This window comes from Equus przewalskii, chromosome 3 (assembly GCF_037783145.1).
Source record: "Equus przewalskii isolate Varuska chromosome 3, EquPr2, whole genome shotgun sequence".
NCBI classification, from domain to species: Eukaryota; Metazoa; Chordata; class Mammalia; order Perissodactyla; family Equidae; genus Equus; species Equus przewalskii.
This window is the reverse complement of record NC_091833.1, coordinates 39,522,779-39,542,677: the sequence shown is the minus strand read 5'-3', so window position 1 is coordinate 39,542,677 and position 19,899 is coordinate 39,522,779. Positions and strand designations below refer to the sequence as shown.

Genomic DNA, 19,899 nt, shown 5'->3' with positions numbered 1-19,899 from the left:
CTTATCTTGAAGTCTACTTCATCTGATATAAGTACGGTGACACCTGCTTTCTTTTGTTTGCCACTAGTTTGAAATATTGTCTTCCACCCCTTCACTCTGAGCCTGTATTTGTCATTGGAGCTCACATGTGTTTCCTGGAGGCAACAAATTGTTGGATCTTGTTCTTTAATCCATTTTGCCACACTGTGTCCTTTTATTGGAGAGTTCAATCCGTTTACATTGAGAGTGATTATTAACGTATGAGGCCTTAATGCTGTCATTATATCACTCATTTTCCAGTTTGCCTGCATTTCCTTTGTTTCTCATCCTGTGTTTTGGTCTACCCATTGAATTATGCAGTTTTTCTATGACGTGTTTGTTTTTTCCTTATTTATTTTTTGTTTCTCTGTTCTGCTTTTTAGTTTAATGACTATCCTGAAGTTTGTATTCAGAATCTCATGCATAACAGTCCATTTTCTGATCTCCCCTTATTTCCTTAGTCTAAACTGATTCAGTCCCTTTTCTCCTCCCCTCATGTTATTATTCTCATACCTACTCCAACTTGTGTTGTGAGTTTGTGGTTAAAGTGACAAGATTGTCATTGTTTTTGGTGTTTTCCTTCCCTTTAGCCTAATGCTATAGTTGAAGATCTGCTATCCTATTCTGATTCTGCCCATCTGTCTCCTTAGTCTGTGTTTTGTGGCCCCTTTCTCCCTTTTTTTCTTTTTTCAGGTGTGAGGGCCTTCTTGAGGATTTCTTGGGGGCGGGGGGGGCTGGACTCATGGCTATGAAGTCCCTTAGCTTTTGTTTGCGGAAAGATTTAATTTCTCCCTCATATCTGAAGGATATTTTTGTTGGATAGAGTATTCTTGGCTGAAGATTTTCATCTTTTAAAGTTTTGAATATGTCATTCCCTTCTCTCCTAGCTTGTAAGGTTTCTGCAGAGAAATCTGCTGAAAGTCTGATAGGGGTTCCTTTCTAGGTTATTTTCTTCTGCCTTGCTGCCCTGAGTAGTCTTTGTCATTCATTTTTGCCAGTTTTACTACGATATGCCTTGCAGTAGGTCTTTTTACATTGACGAATCTAGAAGATCTGGAAGCTTCCTCCACACATATTTCCCTCTTTTTCCCTAGATTTGGGAAGTTCTCTGCTATTATTTCTTTGAACAGGCTTTCTGCTCCATTCTCCTTCTCTTCACCTTCATTAATACCTATAATTCTCATGTTGCATTTCCTCATTGAGTCAGATGTTTCTCGGAGACTTTCCTCGTTTCTTTTTAGTCTTAGTTCTCTCTCCTCCGTCTGGAGCATTTCAACATGTCTATCTTCGATTACGCTGATTCGCTCCTCTATGGTGTCCACACAAGCAATCAGAGAATCCAGATTTTGTTTTATCTCTTCCATTATGTCTTTCCTCTCTAATATTTCTGATTGATTCTTCTTTATAGTTTCAATCTCTTTTGTGAAGTAGTTCCTGAACTCATTGAATTGCTTCTCTATATTCTTTTACCTCACTGAGTTTTTTGATGATAGCTATTTTGAATTCATTGTCATTTAGTTTACTTACTTCTGCGTCCTCAGGATTGAATTCTGGGTGCTTGTCATTTTCTCTCTGGTCTGGAGATTGGATGAAGTGCCTGATGATGTTGGAAGGACAGGTCTTCCCCATTCTGATATTATTCAGTTCTAATTACAGCCTATCGCCACTGGGTGGGGGTAGAGAGCTGCATAGTCTGACCCCTCTGCCTTCAGCCAAGATGGGGTGGCGTGGGTCGGGGGAGGGATGCTTTCTCCTGTGTGCAGTCCCAGGTTTCCCGATCAGCTCTCGCTATCTGGTCTCCTGGGGTTTTGGTTTGATGGGGTCACCTGGCATGAAAGCTTTTGCCCCGTTAGAGGGCTTCCCTCTGGGCTGCAAGGGCCCTAGGGAGAACTGGGTGATTCCTTGGATGCGCGACCCCTCCCTCACTCCTTCCCTCACGGAGCCTCCTGCAGCAGCAAGCACAGTCTTTAGGGGAGGGAGCGAAGATCTCTCTTACCCCGTTCCAGCTCCTCTGAGGGGGTCTCCAGCCTCTCCACCCTCCGTCCTGTGGCTGCCGCGACTCTGAGGATTTTTGTGCTTTTAGGGTAATTTTTGTTGTAATATGGTTTCTCCTTTTTTGTTGTATGTTGGAGGGGAGAGTCCCAGGCAAGTTCACTCTGCCATGAGCTGATGTCCTGAACACATGCATTTTTTCTTCTTATACACAAATTGTAGCATACCGCAAACAGTTTCACATCACGCTTTTTTCACTGAACATTCTGTCTTGGAGATCATCCCATCTCAGTACCTGAAGTCATCTTTACTCCTTTTTCCATTGGTCAAATATAGCAATTTAACCAATTCTCTACGTTAGGATGACCATGTAATTTCTTATGTAAAGTGGGACACCCGAGAGTTGAAAGGACCACTAATAAATAATAGCTACACAAAGAACAGGAGGTATAAACTGGTGCTGTTAGAAACAAATAGAACATGTGGTCATCCTATCTACCTATGATGGATATTTATGTTGTTTCCAATCCTTTGATATTACCAAATTACAATGAATATACTTGCAAATGTAGAATTTTGAACAATTCCACATTCATTGGTAGGATAAATGTCTAGAAGTGGAATTGCTGAGCATCACAGTTAATTTCTGTCAACTTGACTGGATATGGGGTACCCAAATTTAACATTATTTTGTGTCTGTGGGTTTCACTTCTCTGGAGAATTCTAATATACTGGGTCAAAGGATATGTGCATTTGAAAAGTGTGACAGAGACTGCCAAATTGTCCTACATAAAGGGTATAACAATTGACACTTCCATCAGCAGGGCATTAAAAACGGCTGCCCCACCTATTGAAAAATTTCTTCCCTATTAACTTATGATGTCATCTTTATAAATGTTTTAAGTCCTCATATGTATGTACTAAAGTCTGTTTCTGAGGTAGTCTGTTCTATTGATCTGTGTAGTTGTGCACCTAATTTAGTTTTATATTATCTTTTAATAGTAGTAATCTAGTTTCATATTACAGTTTCAAAAATTTCTTAGAGATTTTCACCTTATTTTTCCAGATAATGAGAATTCTAGATTTTAATGTGTGTGCTTCATTAGGTTGTGACAATTAAGTATTTATAGCTCCCTGCAGGTAATATATCTCTCTTGCCTCTATTTCTTTGTAAAGCCTGTTCCTGCCCAATTTAAATGCCGCTATTCTGTGTTTCTATAGCACCCTGCGCTTAGCTTTATCACAGCACCTCCTATAACCTGTTTCATTTACTGAGCTGTAAGCTCTTTAAAGGTAGGTACCACACTTTACTCTCATATCTGCACAAGTTGGGAAGACGAAGGGAGAGGGGGAGGGAGAAGGGGAGGCAGGGAGGGAGGAAGCAGGGAAGGAAGGAGCGACGCAGGCAGGCACAGCGCCTGGCCAACCACCTCACTGCACAAACCTAGGGATTCCTCCTCACACCCCACGTCAAACGCTCTCCTGGAGCACAGAAACACAAGGTGAACTGTGCTCTTAGAACTCTTCAACGTGGTAGCTCTGGTGAATGGCACACAGCAGGTGCTCAGCACATATGTGCTAAACCGTACCTATGACAAACTGTCAAAGAACCTAGGAAGACACTAACAAGCTCGAATGATGGGCTGCACTCTTAAATACAAAGGGCATATTCTAGAAATGTGACCCCAATTTCACAGAGATTAAATGAGGTTCATGGATGAGGTCTATTTTCCAACTGACAGTTTATGCTAGGTAAAACAGTCTCCAAAACAATAAACATCTACAAGAAACACTTACTACCTATTCAGGCCGTTCAAAGTGTGAATTAAGTTAATTATATTCTTCAAACTTTTGAAAGAATTCTGTGAAAAGAAACCTATATGGTGCTCCAACTATACTTTTAAAAATACTATTTTATTTATACTCAAGTATGAAAAAAATGGCTGTACTATCATGTTTACATACATACCAATATTGGAAACAGGGTTTCATAATGAATCACATCTAAATTTTATAAAGAACACATAAACATTAAAACACTGATTGGTTACAGAAAGCAGACTGGGGTAAAAAAACATTAGCTATCATTTTCATGTTCATTAAAGAGCAGCACCCTCTGAGAAGAATCAATTAGTAATATTCATCTATACTGCAAAATAATATATACATAGGAAAGTTAGTGATTGTACTGATTTTATTACTTTTACTAAGCCATTTTATCTTCCTTACACTCAAAGCAAAGAAATAAAACAATATGAAGAAAAATATGTCCTCATTATTATTCACAATAAAAAGGGTTTGCCACATTCTGCAGGCCTGGCTGTATTGTACAAGAGGGAGCACTTAGTGGTTCAAGTGGATCAAGGTAACATTTTGATTCTGACCCACGGACAGAATCTCCTCTGTATTTGGTGACTGGACTAGCTCCATGGGAGCTGTGAGAGACTGAACCATTTCTGTGGTATCCCCAGATCTCACTAAATAAGAAAAGGCCCTACACAAGAAAAGATAATCTGTCCAGACATTATATCTATAGGTTCCTGCTTTAGTGTAAGGTGGAAAAGGGGACCCTTTCTTGAGTACACGGATAAAAGCACTGTTGTGGTCTACAGATGGCTGGATTGCTATTGTGTCTGTTATAATGAAGACAGGGTATACATCGAAACTGCTGGCAGATTAAGAAACTTCCACAACTTGTCTCAATTCTTCAAATAATGGAGCAAGTTCCTTTTCTAGGCTGACAATTAGTCCTAAAACAAAGAGATTTTAAAAATTAAAACATTAGAAAAATGTTCCTGAAAAAGTCTGACTTAACCTCCCTCTTGTCAAAATTTACTCACTAAAAAGTAAATAAGACATAGTTTATTCCCTGTAACTTAAACAAAATATTGTAATTCTAACAAAGTAACCAAAATACCCATATTCTGTATACAGTTTATTTTCATCTATTATTAAAGTAGACAAATGAAAAATATATGTATTAGAAGAGCAAAAAATGAATTGTACACACTATAATTTCGTTATTTTTGAAAGGAAAACCTTAATTTATACCTTATTGTTTCAAAATCTGCACTGATTCAGAAGTAATACACATGATTTTTACTAAAAACGGCACATTTTTTTCCTGAGCAAATTTTAATGGACTTTATCAAAAGATAGGTAGATAGGATGCTTCAATCTTGAGCAAAAAAAAAATCAGAAACTTATTTTATAAGTTGAATAAAGCTAAAGCATAAATGGGTATTTCAAATTTTAAAAATTACTTTCAAAGATGAATGGTGGGAGGATAAAACATACACTTCCATGTTTAAAAAGAAGTTCAGTGATCAATTTGGAAGACAAACTAGTCTAGAAATGAGCATATCTAGCTTCTCCTTAGTTTACCAGAGTGCAAGGCTATACACCTTAGACGCTGCTTGTTCGACGTGCACACGAAGATCTCCCCCTCTCTCATAGAATGTTAAAAGCATCTTGGATTCTCCAGGAAATGTTCCATGCACTAAAATATACTTCCGTACATTACTGTCATTTATAACAACTGATGACTTAGTATGTGATGGGGAATTATCACAACTGAGGTTTAATATACTTAAAATATTGACACCACTGCTATCCTAGATAATTTACAAAGTGTTTTCACGAATAGTATTGTACAGATCAGAAACACTTAGAAATGGAAGAGCTACAAGAGATCATCAAATCTAACCCCTCATTTTAAAGATGAAGAATCTAAGGACAGGTTTCAGAGACATAGCTGGGAACAGAACATGCTCAAACAGCTTGGAAAGAAAAAAACAGAAAAGCAATGTCTAACAGTTCTGAACAGCAGACAAATATGAAGGAGACAGCCCTAAAAAAATCCCACTTTATCCAAAAGGGAGTTAAAAAATTACAATTCAACTGAACACTGCCATTTTACAACATAAATACCCTGTGAAAGCTACTGGATGTAACAGGATCTTACTCTCCTGTACAGAAAGGACAGCTTCCTCATGTTTGTGCTCAAATTCTTCAACCCGCAAGAAGGAGAATGTTCATCTTACTCACACTCTTTAAATTCTCACTCACATTCATCTTTCCCAATATTGGTCCAGATTTTAAAAACTCTAATAGATGGTCTGTATGGAATAACTCATCCTTGATCATTCCACGTATTTTGTTTGATTATCTTCTCTACTCTTTTTGTTTTCTTAAGCCGTTTTAATGTGAGCAAGATGTAGCATTCAAGAAGTAATTTAGGGGCCAACATGGCACCAGGTGGCAAGCCATGCTGTGGTAGGCGTCCCACGTATACAGTAGAGGAAGATGGGCATGGATGTTAGCTCAGGGCCAGTCTTCCTCAGAAAAACGAGGAGGACTGGCAGATGTTAGCTCAGGGCTAATCTTTCTCGAAAAAAAAAAAAAGAGGTAATTTAATTTTCTCTCCTATCTTAAAGGATCAGTTACCCAAACACTGTCTGATCTGAACTAGAAAATAACCCCATAAGACGGAGAAAGCAGGTATTAGCTCCATTATAAAGAGATGAAAAATAGAATTCAGAGAAGTTACTTTTTCAGAGATAAGCAACAGACGATGGAGCTGCGCCATGAATTCAGGTTTTCTGACTCCAAATCTACTATTTCTATCATATTAGACTGCTCAGATACGGTATTATAAAGAATTAAAAGCTATATTTGAGAAAAAACACACCTGTATTGGCATTGCTGCTGGCTATGAAACTCACCACCAAAGGTAAACGATTGAATTGAACCACCTAAAAAGAAAATAGGATCTAAATATGTCGTGTTGTGAAAAGGAAGTATAATTCAAATAAAATATCTTAATCTTTCAAAAACTTGTAAATGGTCAATGTGTAAGATACTAGTCCAACATCATGGAATTACATCTTGAAATATGAAAGAGCTGAAAATAAATATTTCCATAAAACAGAGTTACTGATTATCTCTTAGAGACATTAATACTACTTCTCCTGGAAAGTCTTGAAGGTAGGACTGTGTCTTCTTCATCTTTTTATTTCTACAGCCCAGCAGAGTGTCAATTACATAGTAGGAGCTCAATAATTGATAATCAAATGGCTAAAGGCAGTATTTCCCAATCATTCAAACAGTTATATCTTCATGATTTTTCTGCCTCCTGTGTACCACTATAAATTAACTTTAAATCAACTATCTTTTTAAAAACCTTAGCTTCAACCCAATCCTTACCAGTGAAATTAAAGGGCAGATGGGTTGGTTATCTTTTGCCTAACACACACTGAAAAAAATACATAACTTTTAAAATAAAAAAAATTTTCTTGTGTATCATCAGTAGTATATGAACCATACTCTGAGAAACACTGCTCTAAAGCAGAAGTGATTAATTTATTCTGAAGAAAAAAATGCAGCTGGCAATCAAGAGGTATGTAGCAACTAATTTCTTTCCCACTATTAATAACATCACTGATTATATATATTCCAAACCAAATGAACGAATTAGCAGCAATAACAAATTTAAATAACTTATCATTTGACTCAAGAAATTTTTTATCTGTTACAACAAAAGTGTCATTTGAGAAATTACAGTTGCAAGCTAAGGGCACCACCTACTGGAGGTAGTAGTGACCTGACTTGCCCTTTTCACAATAACATGTACGTTAGTATTCAATCTTTTAAACTGCTTTTCCATATTAATTAATTCCTAGTATAAAATGTGAAAAAAATTACTACAGTTTAACACAACCAATTTGAAGGCTAACATTTTAAAATTCCATCCCCTTCAAAACTAAAATTTAGAATGGTAACTATTTTACATAGAAGAAATAACAACAATAGTGGAAATCAGTAAACCATTCAATAACGAACTTACCTGGTAGGTGTTATAGTAACAGATGATACTTTTATTTTTTGAAAGTCCAAGTTTGCTCCCTTGGTCTGTTGCAAGGGCAAAAGTAGATAAGAAACCAGGTCTCAAAGCATGCTCGGGAGCATTATCATTGGCCACTGGAAGTACAAATGATTTAAATAAAAATTATGCAGTGGATATGGTAGGGAGAAAATTTACAGCACCTTCTTTTTTTACATAAATCTGTAAAAGATCAAGCGCAAGTGTTATGCTTCACAATATTGAAAATCGTTATCACTAACTGAGGCTCCAACGATTTAGGTGGAAAAAACGGCTCAATCAGAAGTTGAGTGACCATAACGAAGTGAAAAAATGCTGATTCTCACAATTTTTTTTATTTTTACAAGAATATTAAACGTTTATATTTTCTTAATATCTACCTTAAAACAGAAATTAATCAGTATACTTAATAAACTGAATATTTTGGCTGAGAGCCAAACTAATAGAACAATGAAAAAAGTTTCAAAAACCTTTGTGCTCATAAAACCCACAGTAGTATCATTTATAGATAATAATTCTGCAGGCGGTCATCTGTTTTAAGTTTCTTTCTCTCATTAAAAGGTCTGAATGGAGTTAGCTGTACCGATAAGTGTAGAGCTTAAGGCTTTAACACAGAGATCCTCAGAAAGAACATTACAGCTGGAAAATCTCTGAGATCATTTTGTTCAAAGCCCTCATGACAGAACAGAGAAACGGTAAGTGACTTGCCCAAGGCCACCTATGTTTTATGGTGGGTTAGAAAGCACAGTGGACCACACCATTAGGAGATAACTGGTTCTACTGTTATCTTGTCAGTGACTCATGGGCAACTTTGGCTGACAATGTACTCTTTGCACTTAAGCATCTTGGTTTATAAAACTGAAGAGCTAAATCAGGTGACTTATAAACTACCTTTCAATTCTAAAGTCTAAAATTATCTGACACATATGATAATCCCAGGTGGAAAATAAATTGTAAGCAAAATGTGCAGAATGTTATTTTTCTTTGGTAAAGCTATTACAGCATCCCAGTATAATTAGGAACATACATTCTGACGATACCCTAAGACACAAGTAGTAAAAATGGTCTTCATACAAAGCCTCTGTGGCATCACATATATACTTTAAAAAAAAAAAAGCTGAAAATCAGGTGAAAAATTCTTTTTTAGGTTAATAAGCTTTTGTTTAGGTGAAAAATTCCTGTTCAACTCTGGTTGATTAAAGTAGTTGTGAGGTTTAAAAAAATCTTATTTCCAGTAAGGGAGCAGAAAACCAAGAAAGATTAAACAAAACAATCAATGAATGCTGATTCAAATGAATGGATGTTTATCCTAAAACTACCGGTGATATTAATAAAAAATATATAGTGCAAGGGGTATGTGTGTATAATACATCCAGTGGCATACATGCCCACTCTCATCACTTAGATTTACTAATAAATCATCTTTAAAGGGAAACTAGGTCTGTGATAAATCCATGCTTAAACTCTGGATGTTAACATGATACATTTGACATGTACTAAGTTATAAGTTCCAACCCAGTCTTTAACACGCAAAAGCAAACATTTCCCCCTAAACTAAGACATCTCCTGAACTTACTGAAATAGGTTTTATATGCTTGCCTTCTGCACTATTCAGATATAAACACATTTTTATTCAAAAGCAAACATGACACTAGCATGTAAGTGCTCAGTTTACCTTTAATGACAGGCACTCCATCTCTATCTGACACAACAATAGCATGAAGCCCTTCAACACTAGAAAGAAGAAAAAATTAAAATATTATCTCAAAATATGCACCTCAAAGTCATAATGGTAATTTTCACATATATTTCTGAAAAACCATGGAAACTCAATTATTGACATCATAAGCTCCTCTAATGTGTTTGCAAAAACTCTTCCAGAAACTGAAAGTGTATTAGTGACATGTTTATAATCTTTACAAATTTATGTAGTTTATCAATGAAGATCTAAAACATAGCTCAGTCTCCACTAAAATTGCTAATTATCATTCCATGGTTTACAAAACTATGACAGGTTATCAGCAGTGGATACAGTGACAAAAAGATATTTTTCTTTCTCTCATTTATTCCAGTACCAAGTGCTCAGTATCTGTAGCACTTAATATTTATGAGACCATAAGCAAAAATAAACATAGTCTCTGCCTTCACCAAACTTAAAGGAGAGTGGCTATCAATTAAACAATCTCACACTACCAAATGTAACACTAGGACTGTGGCAAGCGCCATCAAGAGATCCGTGGGGGGCAGGCCCGGTGGCGCAGCAGTTAAGCGCGCACATACCGCTTCGGCGGCCCGGCGTTCGCCGGTTTGGATCCCGGGTGCAGGCTTGGCATGCCATGCTGTGGCAGGCGTCCCACATATAAAGTAGAGGAAGATGGGCACGGATGTTAGCTCAGGGCCAGTATTCCTCAGCAAAAAGAGGAGGATTGGCGGGAGATGTTAGCTCAGGGCTAATCTTCCTCAAAAAAACAAAAAAGCTCAGTGGGGCTATGAGAGCCTATCAAATGAGGGGTTGAGTTAGACAGGTAGGTCAGGGAAGGCTTCCCTGAGGAGGAGATACCTCAGCTGAAATGTTACAGTGCTGATTAAGGCAGAAGGGGCAGAAAGATCATTCTAGGCTGAAGGAACAGGAAAGAAAGAAGGTGGTCATGCAGTAATCCTTTCAGCCATGCCTACATAAGAAGAGTGAGTAGAATGGTCTAGACTATAGATCTGAACTTAGAAAGACCTGGGTTCCAGTCCAGGCTCTCCTGCTATTTATGCTACTTTGGGCCAGTTACGAAACCTCTCTAAACCTCAGTCAACACTCTTATTCGGCTATTGTGAAATTTAATAAAATAATGCAGCATGTAAAGTAGAGGCTTATACATAATTAACACTCAAAGCTATTAATTATTATTAACCCCAGGGTGTCATCTGTTCACACCGACAATGACACAATTTACCACTGCGGTCTAAGTACTAACTTATCAGTGAGACTCCCTAGAGCACAAGTGTTAATTACAGTGTGAACACATATTCAAACTTTTTTACAGAAAATCTATAGCCTTGTAACTATCTTGTAATATCTGTAGAAAGCAACTCATATGTTCAGTGTTCCTACTGTAACCAAGAATTATCCATTCCTTATTGTGTTAACCTTATTGTTTTAACTTAGGGATGAAGAATATTTATATTAACCTAAGATACTGCAATTAAATGTTTTAAAAATCCCATTGTTAAAAACTTTTAAGTCAGAAAAGTGTTATTAAAATTTGAGGAGAAAATGTTGCACACAAAACCATTTACCTGTCTCACAATAAAAATAAAAATGATGAAACAATTGTGTATAAATATTTACTGACATTATTTTCTATTATTATTCAATCCTGAAATTATCTATGGATTAAAACACACTCTATAAAATTAATACATAAAACAAATATATTCTTCTAAGTTAAAAAGTAGATTATACAAAAATATATTCTACAAATACCTGTATACACACAAATCACTTTGCACAGTTGTCAACTGTTTGAAACAGGAAAAGGTTAGAAACCTAACTGTCCATCAAGAAGGACAAGTTAAATAAGTTACGACACACATCTACAATGAATGGCATACTCTGCAGTCATAAAAAACCAAGCAGCAGCTCTTCATGTACTGGGAAGGACTGATCTCAAAGTTCTATTGTTAAGTGCAACAACCCATAATTTTGAATAGGGTGTACATGAAGATACAATTTATGTAAAGGCATGTGTAGACATATGCGTGCATATGTGGCAATGGATTAAATGTTTATGTCGCTCTCAAATTTCTATGTTGCAACCCTAATCCCAATGTGATGGTATTTGGAGGCCTTTGGAAGGTAATTAGGCCATGAGGGTAGAGATCTCATGAGTGAGATCGTGTCCCTATTAGCAGCCAGAGAGCTAGCCAGCCCTCTTTCCAGGGAGTACAGATATGAGAAGTCTGCAATCTGCAACCAGGAAGAGAGCCCTCACTAGAAACCAACCATGGTGGCACCCTGATCTCGGACTTCCAGCCTTTACAACCGTGAGAAATACATTTTGGCTGTTTATAAGAAATCTAGTCTACGGCCCTTTGTTACAGCAGCTTGAACTGACTAAGACGTGTATAGGTGTAAATACGTGTGCTTATATACATGTCTGCTCGTAGGTGCATAAACTCTCTCTGAAGGCAACGACAGGTGCCCCTGAGATGAGAACGTGTGGCTGGAGGGCAGGGATGGGAAGCTTCTCACTCCACATCCTTCAGCCAATTTGAATCTTGAACTTTAAGAATGTATTGCCTACTCAAAAAATAAGCAAATTAAAAAACAGGGAAAGAGTACTACAAAGATGTTTAGAAATATCTGTGTCACCATAGGTAGCTTCCTTTTTCTGATTTTCATGGTAATTAATTTAAAAGCCAACTAATGCACTAAAAGAGGAATTAGAAATAAAGGGACTTTCTTTTTAATGGATTTCAAATTCACAGATAAATGTCCAACAAAGTAGAAAAATCATTCACATACTTCATTACCCATTTAAAGAAATCAGGTCACAAATATAAAATGTGTTTCCAATACTGAACAAAGAATAACATGAACAGATTTCATGTATAATTGAAAATAATTATGATGCATTAATAGGTACACTACATTTTTAGAAGGGATAATTTAAAATTTATGAAATATTCTGAAGAACTCTAAACCTTAAGCTTACTACAACAAACATTTTTATTCCAAAAAAGCAAATGTTACATTAGTAATTGAAAACATTAAATATGTTTTATTCATATGATGAAACATTTGACTACTTTGAAACACATACAATTGTGACAAAGTCTGAGGCTGCTTCAGATCACAACTAGATTTTCAAGCACAAATCCAAGAACTATATTTAACACAGAATAAAAAAATGAACAAAACCACATCCCATTAACATCTGCAGCTGCCTGACGGTTGCTGAGAGGAACAGCAGTATAACTACTAAAAGCATGGACCCACAGCTCTGAAGCCAGGCTGCCTGTGTGCAAATCCCTTAACTTCACATACATCTAGTAACAAATCAAAGTGTATATCCCACTACTTTTCTTTGTAAGTGTTCAATATCATTATTTCTTCATTCTTTCAGCTCTTGGCATTCAATAAGCCTACTTTAAAGAAGGGTCATGGATAGGAATCAAACTGGCCTTGGTCATTACAGAAAAAAAAACCCACAACACACGATACTGATCTCTTTCCTTCCATTATGAAAAGACTTTCATTATGTTTTTACAAATGTCAATTATGCCTCTGTTCCCAAATTTTGTTGCCAGTGTGGTATTCCCATCCCACCCCCGTGGCCAATTTAGCATCCTTGAAAGGATGCTAAACCTTCAACAGGTAAATACAGAAAGCACTCATCTTTTACTGTTCCAATATGGTCAACTTTTGGTTACCACAGTTTAGTTAAATAACAAAACTTCTCCCAACAGCATGGGCCAAATTTCAGTAATTATGGTATATTAACTGAATAACTGCATAAAGCACAAACTTCACTAATTCTTTAGTTCACAAATCACTATGTAAATAACTTTGTAAATGACAGATGCACACTGTGGTCAACAACCAATCACATCACTTCTTTCAAAGTGTGTCGGTGACTGGTCACTGAGCATCTACTATTCAGTTTATGCAGAGATAGCAAAGCATGTAGTTTCATTATCTCCTTGTCTTCCAGCGATAAACCATGTGACATAAAAAAAACCAAGAAGATAACTGAAATAGGGAACTGTCCATTAAAGATGAAATACAGCCAAGAAATGAAAAGTGATAATGCTAGAAGTGAAATTCGAATAGAGAGTAAATGAAGGTACATAAGAGTGAGCTGTGGAAATGCTGACACTATCGCTGTTGTGCACCAGATGTGAAGCCAGAGGAACTCAGTGAAGGAGAACTTATTGACATAAATGAGGAAACTGGCTATGATGAAAAGGATGAAGACATAGCAGAGGAAGTGACACCGGCAAAAAAAACTTCACATTAAAGGAACCCTCAGAGAGATTTCACAACATTGAAAGGACACAGGAGAAAAGGTTGGAAGCTAATCCAAACTATGCCAATTTGCCAAGACACAGAAAAGACGCCTGTTTCATATCTTAAGGCTATATCTTTCATATGTCTTATGGTATATGAAAACAAGTAGGAAAGAGTGTCCAAACTACTCTTGTTAAGTTTTTTACAAAGAAATAAACACTCTAATTCTCAATGTTTCTACAGTTTTAAATTATAATGTATTAAACAAATATTAGTTTTAGCATTTGTTTCCATTCCCCTAAATATAACCAACAACATGAAAGGGTCTAATGTTTAGACAACATTTTTTAAAGGTTACAAAACAACTGTCATTTTCCCACTGCTTTCTAAAACTGCTTTAGACACTTTCGGCTTGAAAGGCCATTTCTGCGCCCTGCACTAGCGTGCAAAGCTGGCACTGCCCGTACTGGTAATGGCCAGGCTGAGAGCAGCACCAGCAGCTTGTCACTCTGGGCTGCCAGTACCAGGAGGAAGGGGGCAAAAATGAACTTAAGTGTTTCATGAACGTGAAATCAACGGTAACAATTATTTAACACTTCAATAGTGTTTTCTTCCTGAATACGGAAGAAAAATACAGATATAATAAAACCAGAAGATTACATTTATTTCTAGTCGTCTGTAATCCGCCTAAAGGCACAAGCCAATAGGCAAACCACACCAAACAACTCAGGCAAAAATCCAAACAAGAGTGTTTTTTTCCTACCTACAGAAATAAAGTGACATCTAAAACCTTTTGAACTGCAAACAGATTTGGAAGATAAGAAATAAAACAAGGAACTCACCACATATTCTGCTGTATTATCTCAAAGGCTGTTCAATTATTCCGGAATGTGAAAACGGATGTCTCAAGTTACAGTCCCCTCTCATGCCCTTAACTCTAAGGTATCATTTCACATCAAACTAAATGTGAATTTTAATTCGACTAAAGTGACAGTCCTTTGGCTCAGTAAAATATCTAAAAGGAAGTGTGCTGTCCTCAACACAAGAGCCTAATTTATAAAATGGTGCATCAAATGGACTATGGGCAGGCAAAAGAAAGCCTTGTGATTTTTCAAAGTATGAACTACTGTCTAAGTCTAGCATTTTTGGGTTATATACACTTGGTAATTAGGTCTTCAAATCAATATTAAAAGTAAAGGCAAGTTCTTAGGTTTTTTCCCTTAAAATTACTCTTAACTACTTCAAAGAATAATTCAGTAAACTACTATGATAGTATATTTGAAAATTCAAATGGCAAGAAATCTGAGATCTGGCCCTCTGGCATTCACTAGCTGTTTAAATTTAAGACAAATCCCATAACTTCTTTGGGCCTCGTGTTATTTACCTGCAAATTCAAAGGACATCTCTTGTGCTACGTAGGGTTATGTTAGGTATTTGAAAGTGCTAAATAATAGCATAACATACACATAATATTAGTCTAAAATAAACAGAAACAAAATACTACATAAAATCAACATATGTTATGAGGAAATTATTTAATAACGAATTAGTAATGTTTTACCTTGGTAATTTTTTATACAGGAATCGCTTTAGATCCTGAAAGAGAATATAAAAAAATCACATTATAATAATATGCCTTGAACTGGTTCTCTAGATACTGTCCTATCCACATTTCGGGTATCTCAAGTCATCATTCATAATCTTTCTTGCTTGTGTTTTTATCTGTCTCTTTCTGATTTTGATACTTATAGTTGTGTGACTTGAAGCAAATTAACCAACCTTTTTCTCTAAGCCTCAGGTTCATTATTTGTTGAGAAGGGATAATCATAAAACCTATGTCATAAGATTATTTTTCAAGTTTATTGAGATTATGCATGTAAAGTAATTAGCATATCCGGAAATAGGAAAGACAAATATAGATTAGCTATAAAAGCAGATCATACTTTTCATATTATTTTGCATCCTATTACTATTCACTTGAGAATATATTATGAACATCTTCCCGTGTCCACAGACAGGCTTTCTAACATCACTTCGATGATCGTGGGTAAGTTAATCAACTTCTCTGAAACTCAGTTTCCTCACGACTAAAGATAAATGACGACATGTGTCAAGTGTTAGCACAGACCCTAAGCAGGACTAAGGAAACAGAAGACTATTTAAATGTTGTCTCATTTCGCTGTCTCATCTGGGGAATTTCACTGACAATCCAGGTATCAATTATGAGGTCTAGAGAAGTAAATCAGATATCTGTCCCTAATCCCCACTATTCTCCAAAACTGAATGTTTATTTTATTTCACATTGTCACCACCAGCTTATCTTTGCTCTCATCTTAACACACACAAAAAAACGCAACTCATCCTGTGTCATCCGAAATCCAGATCTCCTCAGTCCCTTCTTAGTTTCCACTAATGGCAATACCAATCCTGTTATCTGGGTTTGAAACATAGAGTAACATATAATCTTAACATCACATGTGTCACTTTCAAATCACTTGAGAAGTCAAATGTTTTTAAATTGATCCCTTCTTCTTTTCAACTGACATTATAACTTAGGTTCATTTTATTATTTATGATTTGCATTAGCCTCCCAATTGGTATGCTGGTCTCCTGTTTCTATCCCACAGAATTCTACAGGGTGCTAATAATCACATCATGTCCCTTCACTAAAGCCATGACTGCAGTGATTCTCAACCCTGGTATGGAAGATACCTGGGAAGGAGAAAAATAAACACTGATGCCTGGGTTGGAGGTGCTCCCCAAACCATTCCCTGGGCAGCCACGGTTGAGAACCACGTTTACAGGGCTCTCCACTGTTTACTGAATTATGCGAAAATTCTTTACACATTTGAGGCTCTTTACAATACGGTCTACAACTAACTTTACAGTCCTGCTTCTTACCACTGCCTCACACACAGCCTCAGCCCCAGCTAAACTGGACTACTCTCAGCTCCTCCACACACATCGTTCCCTTTCCTATCCCCCTAATTTGCTTTCGCTCTTCATTCTACTAGTAATATTCCCCGTCTCAATCTTACTTTTAACAAAACTGCTACTCATTATTTAAAGCTAATCTCAACCACCAAATACTCCAAATACGCTTTCCTGATAAACACAAACCAGATGTAATTCCTCTCTCCTTTGAATTTTCACACAATAATGCATGGACATCTAAGTACTTTTTTTTAAAACTTTAAAAACCCTTAAGCAGAATTATACCTTAATCATCTTTATTCCACCCACAGCCTTTATTATAGAAACCTTTGCAAGGCAGATGCACTAAAGATATTTAGTAATTTGATTATGCCTGAAGAATAATAAGGTCTCAAAGATATAATGGAAGACACCCAAGAAAATGGAGTGATAAAGGCATAAAAAGTTGCTAAATGTCGAAACACAATCTTGCAAGCTAAAAAGAAAAATCAGATTCATATTAACATTGAATGACCATTTAGCGTAGCAGTTAAGAGCATGGACTCTGGAGCCAGACTGCCTGGGTTGGCATCTTGACTCCACAACTTACGAGCTGTGTAACCTGAGGCAGGTTACTTGATCTCTGTGCCTTAGCATTCTCATCTATAACACAGGAATAATAACACCGCCTACCTCAGAAAAGCTGTTCTAAGAATTAAACGACTATACGTTGTTCAATGTTTAGAAGAACACTCAGCATGTATGGAAGCAAAACAACAACAGGATGTTAAATATAAACAGCAGTTAACAGTATTAATTCCCTGATGTTTCTAGTAACTAGTACAATTAAATTCCCTAAGCCCAGAATTTCGGTTTTATCGCTGTGCTTTTAAAGAGCCATCGATTAGAAATCATCTCAAGTCGCTACAATGAACCTAGCGGAACATCATGACCACTTACTGGAAAAAAAGCTTCGGAGCAGCAAACCACCGTTTAGAAAGTCAAACGGTAAATATTCAGAGCCTCTCTTATGGCCCAGGACTGAGGAGTGGGAAGAATACAATTCCTCGACCTCAGGCACCTTGGTGTCCTCCACCCCCATTCCAGCAGAACCTCAGGACCCCGCAAATCTATTCCTATCAGTCACTCACTCAGATCCTAGAGAAAATCAATCATGGAGGGCTACAACGAAGCAACTGCTACCCGGCAAGCGCCTCCTCGGCCGCCGGCGGCCCCTCCGAACTCCCCACCCTCCTTCCCCCGCGTGGTGTGAACTCACATCCGCCATGACGAGCCCCTCTCTCCCGCAGGATCAAGCTCCACGCCTGGAAGAGAAACTCCTGGTGACTCTCCCCTCAAGGCTGCCTCGCCCTCCCCACCCCAACCTAGCGAGCGCGGCCGGCGTTCCCCGGGCGGCAGGAAGGCCGCAGGGAGACGGGGCGCCTTACCTCAGCCACTGCCCCTCTGCCCGCAGGGTCTGGGCCCAAAGGAGGGGCGAAGGGTCGTCCGCTCGCCTCCGCCTCACTGCCCGCGCTCCTGCGGCCCGGGCCTGGACACCGGGCTAGGTGGCTCCAGCGACCCGGGTTTCTAGGCTGCCCGGGCCTCTCAGCTGTCACTTCGGGGACAGCTTCAAAGACAGGCTGCTCAGAAAGCCGTCGTCACATGACTCGTGACCTCCGCCGGCCTACAGGAAGCACTTCCTACGCCTCCGCCCCCGGTGACACGAGACTTCCGGGCAGACGGGGCGGCAACCCGGAGGGCGCGGCTGCGCCTGCGCCCCGGCCCGGCCCTCCGCGGGCTGCCGCCTCCGCCTGCGCTTGCGCTTGCGCCGACGTCGGGTCGTCGGTCGTCGGGTGGAGGCTTCTCCCGAGACTGCCGGGCCCTCGAGCCCCCCGGCTCGGGCCTGCAGCGGCAGACTTTTGTGTGGAGCGGGTGCATAGGTTTCGTTAGTTCTTCGGGGCTCCTGATTTAACGTTAAAGCCTCTCCTCGTAGGTGAAAAGCTTGAAGGGATGGTGTTAGGGCTGAACAGCGAGCACGAGGCTGCCGTGATCAGAAGCCCGGGTCAGGAGGCCTCCGACCCATGCCCTCGTCTGTCCGCGATCGCGGGGCGCCCGCGCACGCTCACTTGGGGCCGCGTCCAGGCCGCGCCCGGGGGCGCAGGGCTCCGGGGCGCCCCCGGTCCCGCGGGCCCCTCCAGCCTCTACTCCCAACGCCTCCCGGTGGCGGGCAGGCAGCCTTCTCTCCCTGCCTCTTGGGCGGCTGTGCCTTGGAAGCGCCGCCCATGTTATTTTGGGTCTGGGGCCTTGCTGGGTTGCACATTTGACAAAAACTTAGAGTAGGTGGTACATGAAGTCTGTGGGAGCTGGCTTACAGTCGTCTTCAACTCCAACCCCTAAAAGTGGGAGCGCAAACGGAATTAACGCTAGCCAAGACGTGGTGAGAGAGTTGGATAAAACGGAGAACTACAAAGCTCTCAAGGATTACCAGCGACCTCCTGATCCTTACGAGCGATCTTAGCAGTTCCACAGCCGCTGACATCGTTGACGATCACTTCCTCTTCCTTATTTAAACCCTTGGGTTTCTTAGCTTCTGGGACACGGCACAAGCTATTTAGGTCCTCACTCATTCTAGGTTCCTAACTCTTTAGATAAAGGCATTTAAATCTCGTTTGATTTCTCGGTGGTTTTTCTCTTTCCGCGGTGTCCTGAGAACGCGTCTTCATCTGTACCTTCCATCTGAGTTCGGGGTTCACACCTTCAGTTGCTTGTTGGATGCTGGCTCTTTCCACCTACGTGTCTTACTGTCAGCTCTGACTCAAGCGCTGTAAAGACTTCTCTGTAACTGTTTCTCCTGACCTACGTCTGCTTGGTTGCAGGATTCTATCAGTCAAGTACCATGTTTGCTCTTTCCTTTTTGTCCTCCTTTCTTCCCTGATGATTTTTGCATTTTTTTTCAGTTCTTCATTCAAAGCATTATTCTATTCAGCAAGACTATATTAATAGCTACTTAATAACGGCTAGATAAACCTGAAACAATGCACATTACTGTGTTCAGGAGTCTTTAGTGATGCTCCGTTACAGACAGTGATGAAGT

General features: G+C 38.9%; 1 protein-coding gene across 1 annotated transcript; it reads right to left on the bottom strand.

Moving 5' to 3' along the window:
* Positions 1 to 3,905: 3,905 nt before the first annotated feature.
* LAMTOR3 (late endosomal/lysosomal adaptor, MAPK and MTOR activator 3) lies at positions 3,906 to 18,632 on the bottom strand. The gene is made up of 7 exons (XM_008543491.2): positions 18,254 to 18,632; positions 18,085 to 18,130; positions 15,454 to 15,488; positions 9,567 to 9,625; positions 7,856 to 7,989; positions 6,701 to 6,764; positions 3,906 to 4,760 (listed from the first exon to the last, which is right to left on the bottom strand). The coding sequence occupies exons 2-7, from the start codon at positions 18,091 to 18,093 to the stop codon at positions 4,687 to 4,689; spliced, it is 375 nt and encodes a 124-aa protein (XP_008541713.1). The 5' UTR covers positions 18,094 to 18,130; positions 18,254 to 18,632; the 3' UTR covers positions 3,906 to 4,686.
* Positions 18,633 to 19,899: the final 1,267 nt, after the last annotated feature.